Source organism: Eulemur rufifrons, chromosome 7 (genome assembly GCF_041146395.1).
Source record: "Eulemur rufifrons isolate Redbay chromosome 7, OSU_ERuf_1, whole genome shotgun sequence".
NCBI lineage: Eukaryota > Metazoa > Chordata > Mammalia > Primates > Lemuridae > Eulemur > Eulemur rufifrons.
In genome coordinates this window covers 115,430,340-115,449,394 of record NC_090989.1, presented here as the reverse complement: position 1 = coordinate 115,449,394, position 19,055 = coordinate 115,430,340, and the positions used below count along the sequence as shown (strand labels likewise).

Genomic DNA, 19,055 nt, shown 5'->3' with positions numbered 1-19,055 from the left:
ATGTTCTTGGTGACTGGTAATAACTCTGTACAGGAATAACTACAGTTAATAATTTGGTATATTTCTGCTCATATTTTTTATTTCATGCATTTATACTACTACATTATATTCAGCTTTTTTCCCTTTTTCACTTAATATCATCTAATGATCCTTTCCCCACATCACTAATATTTTTCAAAAATATTTTTATATGATATCCTTTATATAAAAATCTATTATTTTAATCATTCCCCTGTTGGTGAATATTAATGTTTCCAAATTTTTGATATTCCAAATGGTGTTACTGTGAAAAAATATCCTTTTGCATAAATTTTTGCATGTCTCTTTTTCCTTAGGATAAGTTCCTGGAAGTGAAAATTGGGTCAAAGGGTATGAATATTTTTATGATTTCCTCTATATATTTCTACATTGGCCCCCAGAAATATTGTACTAATTTTCATTTCCCCAAGGATGGCATGGGCATAGCTGTTTCACCACACCCTGGCTATTCTTGGATATTATCATTGAAAAAAAATTTACCACTATGATAGGCAAAAAATAATGTTATTTTAACTTGTCTTTTTCTGATTTTTAGGAAATTTGAGGAATTTTTCATGTTTGTTGATCTTTACATTTTTCTTCTGTGAATTGTTCATTTTTCTTTGGAGTTACTTTGCCCATTTTTGGTTGGAGTTACTAATTTTATTTATTCTAAAACATTCTTATTTGTTATATATGTTAACTTTTTTCAGCCATATATATACAAAATACTTCTCTCTCACAAAAGTCAGTTTCTTAGTTTTTATCGTCTGCCTCTGTGTCACATTTGACTCTCTTGATTGCTTATTCAACTTGATGGAAGTCAAGTAATACATATTTTAACAGTGTTACATTTTTTTAGATGTCTTTCTCCTTCCGACTACATCTTTACTTATATGCAGACTCTTCTGTTTCTAGCAAGCCCTTAATTATGGATCACCCCTCAGGCTTCATCTTCAGTTCAAATAAACATTTACCACACACTTCCATGTGACATAAAAAGGATGAGACTTTTAAGATTTTAAGATGAGTAAGACTCAAGTTGCTCCCATGCTGTCAGAGAGGTAAACTTGTAGTCTCATACTAATATATTGTATTAGGGTCTATGCTGGATGTATGAGCAAAGTACATGGGGCATTGAAGGGAGAACAGCTAATTTTGTTTGGTAGGGGATTAATGGAAACTACCAGGGTATAAAAGGAAGAACAATTTCAAGATGTTAGGGATTGGCAGAAGCAGAGGGGAAAAGTGAATCTTATATTTGTAGTGTGTCTCCTGGAGTATATAAATTACTTAGGAGGAGGGTAATGGAAGGTGAAGCTGGGAGTATAAATTGAAACCAAGCTGTGATGAACCCTAGAAACCATTCCAGATTCCAAAAGCTAAGGAATTTGGAGACATTGGTTTTGAACCTTTTGAGAATATATGTAACTATATATAACTGTGTGTGTACATATATACGTACATGTATATATTGTATATTATACTTTATGTATGTAATCTGTAGGCATTGAGTTTGTAGTTTGGAAGTTACTGTTGTAGGCAGTGGGAAGTTGGTGATTTAGAATAGGGAGAGATTAGAGGCACAGTGTTGGAAAAAGAGACTGTTATCAAATGAGATCAGTAGGGAAGTGGCAGTGGAAATGCAGCTGAGAGAATGTACTTCAGAGGTTTCAAATAGAATTTAGGGACCAAGGGGATAGAGGGAGTATGAGAAGAGGGAGAGTTAAAAATGGTCTTGTTTATTTCTGTGGCTGTCATTAACTGAGATAAGGAACACAGTGAGAAGCATTCAGTTTTGAGAGGAGGGGTTAGAAAGGGAGAGGATGACTTTGATTTCAAGAAAATTAAACTTGTATTACCTGGGAAACATCTTAATGGACATTTTGGTTGACAGTTGGAAATGCAGATCTGAAGCTTAGAGAAAAAAAGAACTGGAGACATAGATTTGAGAGTTATTAGCATTAAGTGCTACTTGAAGCTTGTGCTGGAATGAATGAAATTACCTGGCAGCAGATAAGGATGGTTTCAGGGAAAAAGAGGCATCAGCAAAGATTGAGAAGGCATATCTGGACGGTAGGAAGAGAGATGGGAGAGATTAATGTTACAGAAGGCAAGGAGATCTTTAAATGTTGACAACTAGAGAGGTAGAGTAGGATAAGGATTGGATAGGGACTATTGGTAGTTACTAGCAACCCTTGAGAGTGTATATAACTTTGACCATCATGATTAAGAAAATGTTTAGTAATTTTCATTGTCCCTTTACACATATGGCCTTCATATAGTATTTCTTGAAAAGGCCCTTTAGTTGAGGTTTATAATTATGATTTCCAAATTTGCCTTTATTTTTTGTTTATTTTTAAAGTAAAAATCAATTTGAAATAAGATAATTTTTAGTAAAACTCAGTTCTTTATGGAGTGGTATCAGCCGTAATTGTTGCTATGAGAACTTGTTTTCTTAATTAAGTTTCTTTTTTCTTTTCTTTTCTTTTTTTTTTTTTTTGAGACAGAATCTTACTCTGTCACCCTGGCTAGAGTGCGGTGGCATGATCAATCTTACTACAACCTCAAACTCCTGGGCTCAAGCGATCCTCCGGCCTCAGCCTCCTGAGTGGCTGGGGCGTGCGCCACCACACCCGGCTAATTTTTTAAATTTTTAGTAGAGATGGGTCTCACTCTTGCTAAGGCTGGTCTCAAACTCCTGAGCTCAAGTGATGCTCCCATCTTGGCCTCCCAGAGTGCTGGGATTACAGACGTGAGCCGCTGTGTGCGGCTAATAAGTTTATTCTTATTATGGGATAAATGTTCTCCTTTTAGTGGGAAATTTGTTTTCCTTTTACATACAGAATTATTATTAAAGTATACATAGTACATTATCCTTTCCGGTTAGAAAATAGTCTTGATGTTTTTACTTGTAAGTTTTTAACATTTTTATAGTTTAACATATTTTCCTTTGTCATTAACTCAGAGTTGTTTTTGTTTTTTTAAATTGTGAGCTATTGGAAATTGAGTTCCCTCAATTATTTTATAATTCTGAGTTGCCCAATTGTAGATTAAACAGCGACATAACATGTTCTTGAAATGAAATTTAAGCTAGAGTTGAAAGAACCATCTTTTAAACTAAGCGCTGAGAATGTGTATTAGTCAAGTATAGCTTTAGGGACTTGTTCATTTTTAATTATATAAGTAATATATGCATTTTTTCTGTAAAAATTTTTAAATTATGGCATTATAGATAATACTAAATTACTTTGACCACTGCCTTCTCCCAGTCCTCTTTCCAGACGTAGTAACTGTTATCAGTTGAGGGCATAGTTGTTTATATTAGGCATCTTTCTATGCCAGGAACAGTTAGTGCAAAAACTGGATTAGGGATTAATTAAAAACTTGAGAACTAGCATCATACTACAAAAAGATATAAAATTGTAAAGTTAAGGTGTCTTTTACTGTGTGATATATTTTCTTAATGTATAGTGTCTTCTTACAAAGAAAAAGAGAAGAGAAAAACTTTAAGCGTATATTTCCATTTCTAATGAAAATTCTAGTAATATTGAAATTAAAACAAAAATTTTACCTCCTAATATGTATTTTCTAGTTATTTTATTTTTCAAGGGACTCTAGAGCTCAAACAAATAATCTGTGACTATCTTAGTAGATTTTGTCAGGTTTTTTTTTCTTTCCCCTTGGTTCAGATCCATGTAGAGATAAGAGGATTTTACTAGGATGTTGGAGACCTGAATTCCAGTCATGACTCATTAACTGTCCATGTGACCTTTATCAAATCACTTTCCTAGACTTGGTTTATCTGTAATTCAAGGCTGGGTTTAAAATAGCTAATGTCTTTTCTGATTGTTTGAATTGTAATTTCTACTGGCATGTAGCTCTTAAGTCAAATCACTGTTTTGAAATTGCCTATGACTACATTTTGGTGTCTGCACAGGGACTGTATCAGTTATCTATTGCTACATAACAAATGACTCCAGTATTTAGTGGCTTAATACAGTAACCATATATTTGCTCATGATCCTATGGGCTGTCAGTTTGGGCTGAGCTCAGCTGGGTGGTTCTTTTGCTAGTCCCACCTGAGGTCACTAATGTGCAGTTATCTGGGAGATTGATGAGGGGCTGGATGGTCTGATTCATATGTCTGATGGTTGGTGCCAGCTATTAGCTGGACTTCCCTCTCTCCACAAGATCTCATGGTTGGTTCTAAGAGGTCAAGCCCTACTGCACAAATGTATCACATTTGTTGTTGTCCCATTGGTAAAAGCAAGTCATTTAGCCAACACCAGAGTCAGTGCTGAAGGGGACTGCACAATGGCATAGATACCAGGAAGCATGTTTTATTGCAAGTCTACCACAGAGGTCAAAATGCATTCACCTAAACCCTATACACTAAGGATTCTAAGTGTCACCATTGGCTCTAAATTGCTGCTGTTGGCTATCTATCAGAATTTGTTCAGTCCTTTTGTTCTATTTCATTTTACATAGGCATTAGCTCTTGTCACTATTCTTACTGACTCTTTCAGCCATTTCTACTAGTGCCCAAGTAAGAACAGAACTATCAGGATTTTGCCAGTTAGTAAACTGTAACAGGTTGAAATTTCTAAGAATATATTGTATCTAAAAATGGGTCCCAAGGATAACACAGTATTTACTGATGGAAAGAAAATGCTGCTTTAAAATGGTATTGCAAAGCTAAGAATACTTTTTTTACTTAGAGGCCAACAAAGGTGGTTTCTGTGCCCACAGTTCCTTCATTTCTTTTTGTATTTCCTTTCCTTATCTGATTTTAAGGAACTAATACAGCATCTAGTGTGTGTATGTTTTCTTTTTCTGTCTATGAGTTTGTCAGGCCAGTGGGGAAATGAAATAATGCCTTTAAATGATTTGTTGGCAAATTTGTTCCTGGTTGTTTTCCTTGAAGTGGGTGATTTCATGACTATTGAAATAGTTAACTTTGCTTAAAATAGTAAACACTAAACTAAAACAATCTTTGGGAACGTTAGGGGCACAGAATAGGTTTTTAAGATCATTAGAGTTAAAAGTCATTTCTAATGCAGAGGAGGCAAATCAGATGTAGAGTGCAAGTAATTCACCCAAGATCACACAGCTAATAAGTAACAGAATTGACACTAGGTTGCCAAATTAGTGTTTGTGTTGGAAGGAACATAAGTAGGCATACCTCAGTTTTGAAATCTGGCTTCAGCACTTGTTGGTGGGCAGGTTTTTAAATAATATTCAACTTTCTTCATCTGTAAAATAGTGATTATACCCTGTATTTCCAAGATTGTTATGAAGATTAAACAAGAAAATATGTAAGAATGTCTGCTACCTGGAAGATGTTCAGTAAATGCTGCCTTTTCTTTCAATTCAATGCTCTTTCCACTGTATTAGGCTGCCTACCTTTAATAGGTAATGCCTGCCAGCTTAATGAGAACTCAAAATAACAAATAAGAATTATGGAGGGGGTTTTTGGAGGGTCTTTCTTGTATTCCAAAAATTTGTCCCTTCCTTTCCTGTCCCTCGCTTTTCCTTCCCCCATACTTCATTCCCATTCACCCTCCTACCTTTTTTTCTCTTTTAATCTCTGTCTCTCTTCCCCCTTCCCACTACCCTGTTTTATTTCCTAGAGCTGATGACATATATTTCTTTTTCATATGTTATATAGCCTAATAAAGTGCTGGACATGTTGTAGGTATCCTCCTACCTAATGACTTCAAATATTTTTAATTCTTTTTTTATTTTATTATTATTGTTTTTTAATGTGTGGTCTTGCTAAGCTGCCCAGGCTAGAATTGAACTCCTAGGCTCACACAATTCTCCTGCCATAAGCCTCCTGGGTAGCTGTGACTACAGGTGTGCACCACCATGTCCAGCTTTCCTCTCTCATCCTTACATAACAGTTTCTCTGGCTTCTTGGAATCATGTACTCCTCCTTACCTACTTCTTCAAGCCAACTAGCCTCATGCAACTAATATTTACATATCAGAAACCGACATCTTAAAAAGGAATGTAAAAATAAGAGTTGCCAATAAAATCACAGTGGCTTACTTATGCAGCTAGTCAGGGAAGAGTTTCCCTCTCAATTCTTTAGTGACAGTGAGTATCATGATATGGAATAGGAGGAAACAGATGCTTACTTCTGGAATTTTTTACCTGTGAGACTGAGAGAGGTGTCTCTTTTGGGAAGGCACCTGTGACAGAGAAGATACATTTCCAGTGATCTGAGTTGTAAGTCATGAATAGGACAGATAGATTCCTAGTCTAGTTTTTAGAAGCATTGTTAAATAGACTTTGGTTGGGGGAGACTGAAAATCAGATCACCATTTAGAACACAGTGCCATTGTGATTATTTGTTGAATGAGGGAATGAATTGATCAACACAATAAACTTCCAAATAAACTGTTTTAAAAACTCTCTTTTTAAGGATAGGCTTGCTTTAGTGATGTTTGTATATCTCATATGTATGCAAATGTGGACATCTATATGCAGATTCATACATTACGTAGAAAACTAAAAATTACAGAAATTGTAAAATAGAGGTTTTCACTAGGAGTCTACTGATGAGTTTCTGTGTAGTCTACCGATGACTTACTGTAAACTCTCTTAAAATTATATGCCAGACATTATCTGTGCCTTTTTCTGGGGAGAAGACATAAAAAATACAGAGTTATAAAGATTCTTAAAGGGAGGGGGATGGTCCCCAAAGGTAAGAACTTTAGCTATAGGATGTATAGATCTATTTCTGTATGTACATATATTATTTGTTTTAAAAAAGTATCAAACTCTGTTACACATTGCCTTAACATTTTAGTTATACTTGGTGTGAAATCTGTGGTAATTAGAACTACTTGATAGAATTATCATAATCATAATTATTTGTGGCATACAGTATTGAATACTTTGTCATAATTTTGTGTCCTAAGCCATTCCTGGCATTATATTGATTTGCCAAGAATTTGATACCATGCATAGGTAAAACTTATCAAGAGATTTATAAGATTTGTGTCTTAACCTAAACTCTTTCAGTAGTGTGAGGAATATTTGGGTGTTCCAGTCAGTGCCTGAATTCTATATTTGGCAATTTAATCTGTATATTCAGTACTAGAAAAATTTCTGTTTTTACCATTTTTATCTTAAATTTAACCAAAAAAGAACTGAAATACATTATTTTCCGAGTGCCATTTTGTACATGATTTGATGAACTATAAAGGCCATATATTCACACAAAATTTTGATCTGCACATTAGATTTCATTGAAAATATTTCAAAGAAAGTTGTAAAGATTCATATTGGTTGTCAAGGCCAATTAATCTGAAAATTTTATATGTTTTAAACTTTATGTATTAATATATGTTATATAGTTGATAAATTTTCAGTAGGCCTCCTTTGAGTTGTGTTATTAATACAGTTGCCACTCTAATAAAAATATAGCTATGTATTTTAATATTTTCCTTAAAGTTACACACATATGTATTGTTTTTATAATTTGAGTTCCAAGTCAAGAATGGGAAGATAGGCTTATCAAAAAACTATAATATGGTTAAATTTTTTTAGTAACAGCTTTATTTAGATATAATTCACATACCATCAAATTCACCCTTTCAAAGTGTGTGTATCATGTTCACAACTTTTTCTTCAGTGGTTTGGAAAAAGAATCATATACATTAGAGAAACATGGTAAAATGTCAACAATTAGGGAATTGGGTAGAGAATATGGAAATTTTATGTACTGTTGTAACTTTTCTCTAAGTTTGAAATTATTTTAAAATAAAATATTTTTAAAATGAAAAAGTATATGATGCACTGGTTATAGTATATTCACAGAGTTGTGCAATCATCACAACTAATTCCAGAATAAAACTTTAAGCACAGTTTTTGTGTTTGTTTTTCTGTCATTCCTTTCTTTTTCACTTTATACACAAAAGTTTATGAATCTTGACAGAAAAATTTCTTTAAAATTTTCTTAACGTTTTCGTATGTTGAACTGAAAAACTAAGATGTGTCTTAAGTGAAAGGAAATGAAGTATTAATATAACTAGAACACTTAAAATGAAAATTCTTATTTGACTAAAAGAAAGTTTACTTTCTTTAAAGAAAGTTAAAGTAGTTAAAGTTACTACTATATTAAGTTAGTCTATATCCTTTGTTGAAGCTTTTGTGTAGAATCCTGGAATAAATTGTCAGTCATATGCAAAAACTCTGTCTACTTCTTAAAACTTGAATTGAGGAAGGAAATGCTTTGTACCAACATGGCAAATACTTTATTATAATAAGAACATTCCTGTTTCTTCCTCTCATACTACTATGTTCATTGTACTGTATCTTCCTCTGAGAGGTAGAAACTCTTTAGAGAACTGCCTTAATTTTTATATGCATTGGAGCAACATAATCAATGTTTGCAATGTTTTCATAAAAGCAAATTTTTAATAATAACATTGTTCTAATCTCCCATAATTTTCAAGTCAATTTTCACTTTAGTTAATGATGTATGATACTGTTTTTTCTTTTCTCTTAATTGGAACTTATAAACTCTTAACAACATATGGTTTATTCATAGTGTTAAAAGAATTGGGGAGATCAGTTTGCACTAACATCATATGTTGCTTTTTACACTGAATGTACTCTGGGTAAAAATGTGAATCTGAATAAGTATTAAAAAATAACAGCTGCATGTAAATACAATGGATTTTTTTGTCTGATTCCCTAATTCGAAAGGACCTAGAGAAGGGTCTACCAAGAGGTAAAGAAAAATAGACACTTTTTCATTTTTTAGAATATAGAAAAGTGCTTTATAAAAATGGATTTTTATGTCAATAGGTACAAATTATTTAAAAATGTTTTCTACGAAGTATTACATAACAGTGCTAATGAGTCTTAGGATTATACAAAATGTTTGCTTATATTGTTTTACTTATTTTCTGTAGGAAAAGTAGCCATCAAAAAAGAAGACTTATGTAATCACAGTGGCAAAGAAACTTGGTTTTCACTACAGCCTGTTGACTCCAATTCAGAGGTTCAGGTAAATATCAAGGCTCAAGTAATACAAGAGATTGTCACACAGAGAAAAGGAGTGAAAAATGAACTAATTATTACTAGTTCATGTAGGTAGAGGTTATTATACCTTATTTTAAAATCTGGCATCAAATATTTTAGAGCTTTGGGTTATGTAGAGTTAGAGGGAAATGGCTTTGCTATGTTATTTCAAGAATACTCACATGTATGTGTGTGGTGGGTGGTTGAGGAAATTATATTAGGGAGGACTTTTTTTCCTTGACTTAGTTCTTCTATTTGAATCACAGTAGCAAATTATTATTTTTTTAGAGGGTAAAAAGTTTTAAGGGAAAAGATATGTTTTATTAACTCTGAGGAGAATCCCTAGAAGTCTGATTTCATCTGTTCTCATCAAGATACTCTGTTTGTTCTCTAATAAACTAGATTTGGGAAAATGTTATTTATTTAAACCATGCCTGAGCCCACTGTGCAGAGCCTTCACGCCCACACCCACCCTTCCTGTTGTTTACCTCTCATTTTATCTGAAAGAGTATCATCCTTACTTTTTTAATCTCTTTTTTCTTCTTGCCAAAATAATAAATAGGCCTTTCACAGATTCTGTATATGAGTAAAGATTTAGCCATGTAGCTAAAGTTTCTATTTGTTTCTGGAAAGTCTGAGTTTTTCTGTCTTAGAAATTGTTATTTCTATCTAAAGGGAATCTTTTTTTTTGTAACCCTGTTTATTTATAAAATATGGTAAGGATTGTGAAACCATTTCCCGAGGGCATAATTGCAAGCAAGATTCTTCCTCTCTAAAAGAAGTTATAATTTGCCACTGTGACTCAAACAGAAGTTTAAGACAAGAAAAAAGTGCTATACCCACACCCACAGATAATTTGCAAATAAAGTGCCTGTGTCTCCATTTCCTCATAACCTCTCAAACATTCTCTTTGATTAAATGATTAAATTCTCAAAAATTAAATATTTGTGTACTGAAACCCCTTCTTAACTACAAAATATAACCCATACTTTCCCTGTTTTATCTACTTTATCACATTTTAATATTCTTTTCTTTCCATTGGACCATAACTATTATTCAGATCTCAATTATACAGTATTGTACGTGATCCATGTGAGAGGCAATGTGAGGAAGTGGAAAGGGTTTAAATTAGAAGTCAAAAAATGCAGGTTCTAGTTTTTTTCATATGTGGTTGCTTAACTGACCTTGAATTTCATTTCTATAAAATGGGAATAAAAGTTGCCATGTGTGATTTATACAGTTGTGAGAATTAAGTAAAATAACTTTACTACTTTAAAAGTCACTAATTGCTATACAAATATAAAATATTGTCTGTTTACCACCAGTCAATCTGGTGGTCCCTAAAGTGCCTTTATTAAAAGGAAGATGTGAACGTTTTAGATTAAAGTACTAGTTTTTCTTTTTAATAGGTTTAACAAAAAGCAAGATAGGAAAAGGCTTTGAAAAATTTGGTCTAAAATAAAATTTGAGGGTTACTTAAAGATTTACTTTATTAAGTACATTCTTCTTCTTATGACCAGTATAAATTTCCTAAAGGATTTAAGGGTTCCAGCTCTCAAAAAATAGAAATCTATATAGAATACTCTTTATATAATTCTTGAAGATGATATTAAAGATTAATATGGAGACACAAGCTTTTATTTGATCGTGTTTATATACGTAAAACTTATCTCTGAAACATGAAAATTCTGGAAGCAGCATTTACCTATTAGATATAATAGAGGCATTTTAAAATTTGCTACGAGTTATTTTCATGACCAGGAGTTACTAACCTTTACAGCTCTTTTGTCTTAAATGATACTTAATTAGTAATATTTACTCACTATTTAATATAGATTTTAGAAGGAAGAGTAATTTAGCGGATGGGAGGGATGCATAACACTTTCAGGTTAATGTTAAGATAACGGTACTATTGGGAATATTGTTGTCTGGCCCCTAAACTGATCTAGCAATACTAAATTAACTTTGGGAGTCTAGAAAACAAAAAAACAGCAGCCCATGGTTCATACAGATCCTGCTTTTTCAATAAATTTGTTCACTTCCATAAATTTTATAAAATTTTACAAAAATATCGTGAAAGATAAGAGCAATTAATAGAGAAAACTGTGTGACAGATTGAGTTCAGCAGGAACTCAATCTAATAAATACTATCAGTAATTATAACAGTATATACCAAGCACAGTCCTAAGTACATTAGTACATTATGTCATTTAATCTTTAAAATAGCATTATGAGGTAGGTAGTATTACCTCCATTTTACCAATAAAGCAAATGTGATTGACAGAAATTAAACGACTTCTCCAGAGTCACAGAACTACTAAGAGGTAGAACCAGGAATCCAAAAGAGATCTGTCTGATTCTAAAACTCCTAACTACAGTGCTTTACTACCTTTCACTATTCTGTACTATTAGTCGTAAAAAGGCTTCAGCAGGTTTGGAGGATCGCTTCAGTAACATCTAAGTATAAGGAACAGAAGCCTGCACAAATTAGCACAAAGAAAAAGGGAGGGCACATTGGGCAAGTTTGTAAGGAACTTGGAATGTAATTACAGGAACTTCATTTACTGTGGCCAATGTGAACTAGAAAGTTGTCAGGCATTTGCAGAGGAGCTGCATTTTAAGTGGAGGTTAGGTTTTTATAACAACAGGTGATAAAATTCATATAAGTAAAAATTATTTTTGAAAAGACTTCAATATCTCATAAAGTACACTGAAGTATTGGGTGGTTTGTTTTGGTTCATTGCCACAGAAAATGGTTGGCTGCATTTGAGGCCATGGTGAATGAAAAATATATACTGTATCTTTAAACTATAGATCTGCTCTCAGTGTAACAATAGATACTGCACGAGGCACTGAGACCCACTGATTCGTTTCTTCTTACTCATGCTCACTATGCTTAGTGAGTATAAATGCTCACTGTTTAAATACTGTTTTTTTCTTTCCCTTTCATTTTGCAAAGTGAATAGTTAATGTTTTCTCTCTATCTTTCCCTCTCATTTTAATAACTATTCGCTTTGGAAAATGAAAAGGAAAAGAAACACCGTTTAATGATTATTTGTATATCTGATGAGACTTCATGTCTTTTCCTCTGCTTTTCTCTGTAAATATGCTCCCGTTTCTTGTTGACAGCTAAAAATACCACACCAGTCTTTCAGTCTATGTGACCATACAGCCTTCTTATCTTCTAAGATCTGACTCAGTTTTCTACCACAATTTAGAAAACTTGGGTCAGATGTCCACTACAGTCTAATTTGATATGGTTGGAGGAAAAAGTCATTGTAGGGCAGTTCATTTTGGGGCTTTGAGTAGTCAGGTTCCCTAAGGAAGGGGTTGGGGTGGAGGAAATGATTGGCATCTCTACCTCAGAGGGGGAGATGTTTGGTTTCCTAGCTCTACCACTAATTGGCATTTATACCCAAAATAGTTGCTAACATATTGTTACCTGAAGATCTTCATCTATGAAATGAGAACTTCAGTATAACAGGTCCCCTTGGTTGTGAAGTTCTAGGAAAGTAACATGCAGAAATGTAATTTACCCCTCAAAAGAAAAGATCTTAATAATATTAATAAGATGGGTTTTGTACGAAAACAGATGAAAAATTTTCAAGAACTATAAACCTCTTACCTTGAATTGTGTCCCAGAGACAGCTCTTTATTGTTACTGTCAGTGCTTTATTCTTGCTGTCAATAATGTTAATAATTATTTTCAGTTTTATTTCTAACACTGTAAGATATTAGTAATATGTCAGAGTGTATTTTTCTACCATTTTAAACTTATTTTTATTTTTTGTCTTGATTCTACCTTTTGCTGTTCTGCAGTTTTCTTTTCTAGGTTGAACCATTCTCTTCTCAACTTACTTTAATCTGTTTTCAGACTCTGTAGTGGGTCAGAGGAAGAACACAAGTGGCTCCTGTTACCAATGACATTGTGTCTCTAAGTCTAGTGGACATTTTTCAGTCCTCTTTTTACTTGACCTTTTAGCAGCTTTTGATACTGGTGACCATTCCTTCCATTTTGAAGCATTCTCTTGCTTAGTTTCTGGTCCTAGTATGGTCCTGGTTATCATTCTGCTTCATCTGATATTCTTTCTCCATATTCTTTGCCACATAGGTAAAGTTAATGTGGATTGTGCTAGTGCCTTCTATAAATCCTCTTTTGGCTTCACTGATCTGCAGCCATGCTGCTGGTAATTAGGTCCTGGAACTGACAAGAAACTTTAAGTATTTTCCCTTTCTTATTTTCTTAGGCACTAGGATAAAAAAGCATGTTTTACATAAGACTGATTAAAACCAAATCTCCCATATGGAGAAGTTGCTGCTCTCATTAATTAAGGGTGTTTGTCTCACACAACTTGTCCAAGCAGTAAATCCAGATGTACTGTCAATCATGGCCTATTTGATGCAATTAGTTAGTTAATAAGTCTTTACCAACAAGCTTGTCTTGAATTTCTGGATCATGCCATAAGTTATTGATTGTTTTAGAGGTTTTTTTTTTTTTAAAAATATGTCCTCTGCCTTACCTGTTTGAACAGTCATTTTAAAGGAAATTCAACACTTATAGCTAATAATACATATACCAGGTTTTTAAAAAACATGTCTGATTAAGACATAATGAATGCAATAGCATAATTCATTGTTGCAGGTTGATTTTTAAAAACTCCATTTGTAAATTTTTGTATGTGAAGTAACAGGAATGAGCTAGAAAAATCTCTCCAGAAAGAATTGGTCATTAATATAAGATATACTAAATAAAGCCTATATTTTGTTTTTCATCTGACAGGTAATTGTGTTCAAATTATTTACAGAGGTAATTTCTATATATAATAACATCTCTCAGAAATACAGAGTTGAGTTTTCCCCCCTCATAGACAAGCACACCTAGTTTTATTGTGCTTTGCTTTATTGTGCTTTGCATATACTGCATTTTTTACATATTGAAAGTTTGTGGCAACCCTGCATCAAGCAAGTTTGTCTGCCTCATTTTTTCAACAGCATATGCTCACTTTATGTTTCTGTATTAGCATTTTTTAGCGGTAACATACTTTTAATTAAGATATGTTCATACTTTTAATTCGGACATGTTCATTGGTTCTTTTAAAAAACATAATACTATTACACACTTAATAGACTACAGTATAGTGTAAACTTAAGTTATATGCACAGGGAAACCAAAAAATTTGTGTAACTTGCTTTATTGTGATACTTGGTTTGTTGTAGTAGTCTGGAAGCAAACCCACAATATCTCCAAAGCATGCCTGTAAAAAAATTTTTCACCAGTTGAAACATACTGATTTCCTTTATGTGGAAATGGTAGTTAAAATTTAGTGGTTTTATGATAAAACCAAAAAAAGTTTAGAGGATTTTAAGTGCATGCATTGTGTTTTGCCCAAACACAGTATTCATCTGAGTTTCTCAAACTATATGCAGAAATTTACATGGTATTTTTTATATGGCACAAGAATATACGAAATATAAAACTGAAACAATCACAGGTATTTCTGTGTGAATTTTTTTTAAAATTAATTGAAATAGCATATAAAATACTAAACCTTCATACAGTACCAGGATATTGTTAAGTTCCCCAAAATTCTCCTTAATTCAAAGAAATGTGATATTATAATTGCATATATCAGCCTAACATAATCAATGGTATGAAATTCATGTAGAATAATACCTTCCAAGAATTTGTTGGGTTTTTTTTTTTAAGCCAGTCAAATTTAGCAGTGGGAGTTTGTATACCAATTTTAGTGACACTAATGTTATAATAAGTTCTGATAACCCACTACCATTGGACTAGCCAATTTGGTTTATTTTTAATTAAAAGTATACAATATAGTACAAGATATCTGATCTCCCAGTATTTTCTGACATATATAAAAAGTATACTGTCATTGAACTTTCCTTAGGAGATTGAATAATAAGAAAGCAGTTGTGGACCAAATCACATTGCATGTTTGTCATCAGACATAGTTCCTTGTGAGAGAGTCTTATTGTTGCTTTTTTGTAGGTAATGTCTATTTTTTCTAGTTGCTTTTGGGATTTTCTCTTTATCTTCTATTTTCAGCAGTTTTACTATGCTGTGCCTAGGTGTGGCTTTCTTTATATTTACTCTACTTTTGTGTTCCTAGTTATTCTTCAATCTGTGGTTTGATGTCTTTCATTGGTTTAGAAAATTCCAGGCAGTTACCACTCCATCTACTTTTGTTTCTGCCCAGTTCTTTCTTTCTCTTCTCTGCTGGGATTTCAGTTACATGAAAAATAGGCCAATTCACTACGTCTCATATATTGCTTATGTTCTTTCCCTCTCTGTGCTTCATTGTGGATATTTTCTACTGACTGACAGACATCCCATTTCACCAATCCTCTTTTCAGCTGTGGCTATTCTGCTGTTACATACATTTTTATTTTGGTTTATTGCTTAGTTCTAAGTTTTTCATTTGATTTATTTTATAATTTCCAGTTATCTGATGGATTTTTCATTTAGTTTTTTTTAATCTTAAAAACTTTTAAAACAGCTGTTTCAAACTCTGTACTTAATTCCAATGCCTGCATCTCCTGTAAATCTGCTGCTTTTTTCATTTTTTTCTCTTGGTTTTCAATCTTCTGGCATGCTTGGTGATTTTTGATGGAATGCTAGACATTGAAATCTGAAATATATTGGAGATAATATGAGGCTCTGAGCGATAGTTTTTGCCCTCTAGAGAAAGTTAATGGTACCTCCCTACTCCCAGCAACTTTTGTTTCTATCTCATGGGCCAGAACTGCATCATATAGCCATCCGTGGCCTCAGAGGAGGCTAGGAAATGTAACTGGACTCATAACTGCCCCTCCAAAAAAAAAAAAAAAAAAGACTTGTTTTGCTACAATCCAGATGTATAAAATGATAGATACAGATCTAAGTAAAACCGAACTTTTATGTGAAAATAGTTGGGAAGCCTAAATAATGTTCCTAAAATGGTCACAGATTGGAGTTTTTGTAACTGAAAAGCAGCTCAAATAATTTTAAACTTTTGTTTATTTTTCTTTATGAAAGCAACACAGTAGGAGTTTAGAAGCTTTGAAAACTGTAGAAAGTTTGAAAGTCTAGATTGATAGTATAAACTTTGAAAATCTAGAGCAAAAAAGAAAAGTAAATCTTCTGCAATCCTACCAACCAAAGGCAACTTTTATCAATATTTCAATAGGTGGCCTTGACGTAATTTTATACATATATTTTTTATTTTTACAAATTATTATATGCCCTATTTTGTAACTTATTTTTTACTAAGTATAATGTACATATTTCCATGTTAAAATATACAATGAGATGTAGTGTTTTATAGTTTAGAAATTATAATTTTTTATTTTAAGTCATAATGCCTTTTAATTTTAGTGTTTCACCCTAATAGTATGTGTCTTGTGTGTGCCTGTTCTGTCCCCACTCTCTTCTTGAACAGGTTAATATCCAATTATGTTATTGTTGACTAATACCAAAGGAATGTTCTGTTTACCAGTCAGTGGGAGTAATGAACTTATTAGGTAGGCTCTGACTCAATGATAATGATTCCTGGTAGAATCCCATTAAATATCTTTTTATTTCTAGGCTTGACTTGATACAGTACTGTGATTTTAGTCGTAAATAAAATGATTATATGTTTTTCTACTATATTTTAATTTTTTAATTGTTTTGGAACTAGAGTAGATCCTAAACATTTCCTGAGAGACAGTTGGGAGTACCTTGTTAGCATACAATTTCTATCAGAAAATGCATACATGTTAAAATAGTAAAACTGTTTTGAGATACAAATATTTGTGTGGTTTGCTAGGCTCCCTTGCTAGCCAAGTTACACATACATGCTGGCATGACAGAAAACATTCAAACTTCTAGTTGAGTAATAAATTGCAAATTACTGCATATGATGGACCGTCATGGTCACTCTTGTATAATAGAGGTTGTGAATATTAAATACAGGAATAATGAAAGGCCTAGTTTATAAATTATATATGATTTTATAAATATCTGTACCTAGATTTTTAGTGGAGGATTTATTTAATTTAGTTCCAACTCCACCTAACTTCTCATTTTACTACCACTGATACCTTTGTTAATTTAGAGCTTAGCTTTCTCATACAGACATTGGTGTTAAAATCCATCAGTATTTGTTACTCATTATTTACTACCTATCTAACCCTGAGCTATGTAGCTAGTGGACCTCAGATTCATTCCTGTATGACAAGTCCCCATAAAATAGTGCGAGTAATTCAGGTTAGATTTCTGTGAAAGAATGTCTGAAAAGGGGTTGTTCCAAAAAGGAACAGTGACTAGAGAATGAACTTTTTTATCTCTGATGGAATCACTCACGTCATCAGCCCCTAGACATCACACCCCTGAAATCTCCACTTGGCACTGTGGGAATTTGTCCTGTCAGCTGGGTGGAGGGAGGTAATGCAGCGCTGATTCTTAACCAGTTTAGAATTGCTCATCTCCAATAGCAGGGTAGAAATATCAAACTCTAGATTATATTGTTCCTAAGCCTTTGTTTCTTGAGAAGTTGATAGTTTGAATTCCCTTAAACGTATACTACTGAATTTTTAAAAATCCTTCTATTAATGGCTGTCTAAGAAAGTGCACCTTTATTTTCAGTATCACATCTTCCCATAAATACTCTTGGCTATAGATTGTTATCTTTTGTTTATTGTCTCCCCAACTAGATTGTGAGTTTCTAGTAAATAGTAATTGTGTTTTAGACATCTGTGGATTCCTACCCACTCCCACAGTGCCTCCTAACATAGTAGATATTCCATAAATCTTTAATGTTTGATAAAAGTAAATATTGACAAATTGAGTCTTTACTGACTTTTAGTTTTAAGTTTATTGTTTTAGAATTGTATGATTTTTCTATCTTTTAATGATACCACCTCTGTCCTTTTTGTTGGTTTATCTTTTCTAAAAAATGCATCCTACATTTTATCATTTGATTTTATTTCAAAATTTCCTAAAATATAAGTGTTATCTTTCCTTTTAATCTACGATAATTGAGATACATAAATATTTATTGAACTGGGCATAAAATTCTTAAATTTGAATACCATGTTTGAAGTAAGCATTTGTTTATCTTTTGGAACTTTGATCTATGTTTTTGGCTATTAGTCATTTAACAAGTACTTACTGTAGACAGCTCTGTACTAGAGGTCAGTGGATAATTACATATGAGTACCATTTGAAAAAGTACATACCTTTAATATTTTGTCAGTAAAACAGATGACTCAGTTTTGTAATTTTTTTTTTTTTGTCATTATAGGGTAAAGTTCACCTTGAATTAAAACTGAATGAACTGATAACAGAGAATGGAACTGTGTGCCAGCAACTTGTTGTACAGTAAGCATATTTCTTATACGAAAATAAACTGGAAACAATTCTCCATTTTGCATTCTTTAAATCTTAAACCAATTCTTTATTTTAAATATTTCAGAAACTTCTTCAAAAATTAAACTCTGCTATGTGATTTCTTTATTAAGTTGATTGTCAGTTTTTCTCATGTCTGGTCTACTCAGGTTATGGTGAATCATTAATTCATTTAACCAATATTTATTGAATGTAGGTTAAATTATATATAGGCATTAGGGCATTACAGGGTCACAGATAAGGGTGTCTAACTACCTGGTAGAGTTAGAAAAACTTCCTAGAGGAGATCCTTTAGGAATTCTTACACTACAGAGCAGAGTTTTAGAGACCTTGGAGCTAGTCCTAAATGCCCACCTGAAGATTACCAGTATTGATTCCTACCTATTTTGAATTCCTTTTTAACTTTTCCACCCTCATGTCATATTTTATCACCCAAATTCTAATCTTCTGTTTTGGAAATCTGTTCTAGCCCAATCCTGACTCTTTCCCTCCCTCCAAACCTTTACTCTGTGTTACCAGCAAACTACCCATGTCCTTCTTCTGGATGTTTTCTTTGTTTTTGCCTTAGTTGGTATCTGAATGTCCCCTGAGGTGCTGAGGTACTTTCATAGCC

At 32.9% G+C, this 19,055-nt stretch overlaps 1 protein-coding gene across 3 annotated transcripts in view; it reads left to right on the top strand.

Moving 5' to 3' along the window:
• The window catches only part of RASA2 (RAS p21 protein activator 2), a 114,976-nt gene that overhangs the window by 30,368 nt on the left and 65,553 nt on the right, over window positions 1–19,055 (top strand). For all 3 annotated transcript variants that reach the window (XM_069473154.1, XM_069473152.1, XM_069473153.1), the window contains exons 4-5: window positions 8,949–9,043; window positions 18,339–18,415. In XM_069473154.1, the coding sequence (XP_069329255.1) occupies window positions 8,949–9,043; window positions 18,339–18,415 (172 nt within the window). The remainder of the gene's footprint in view (window positions 1–8,948; window positions 9,044–18,338; window positions 18,416–19,055) is intronic.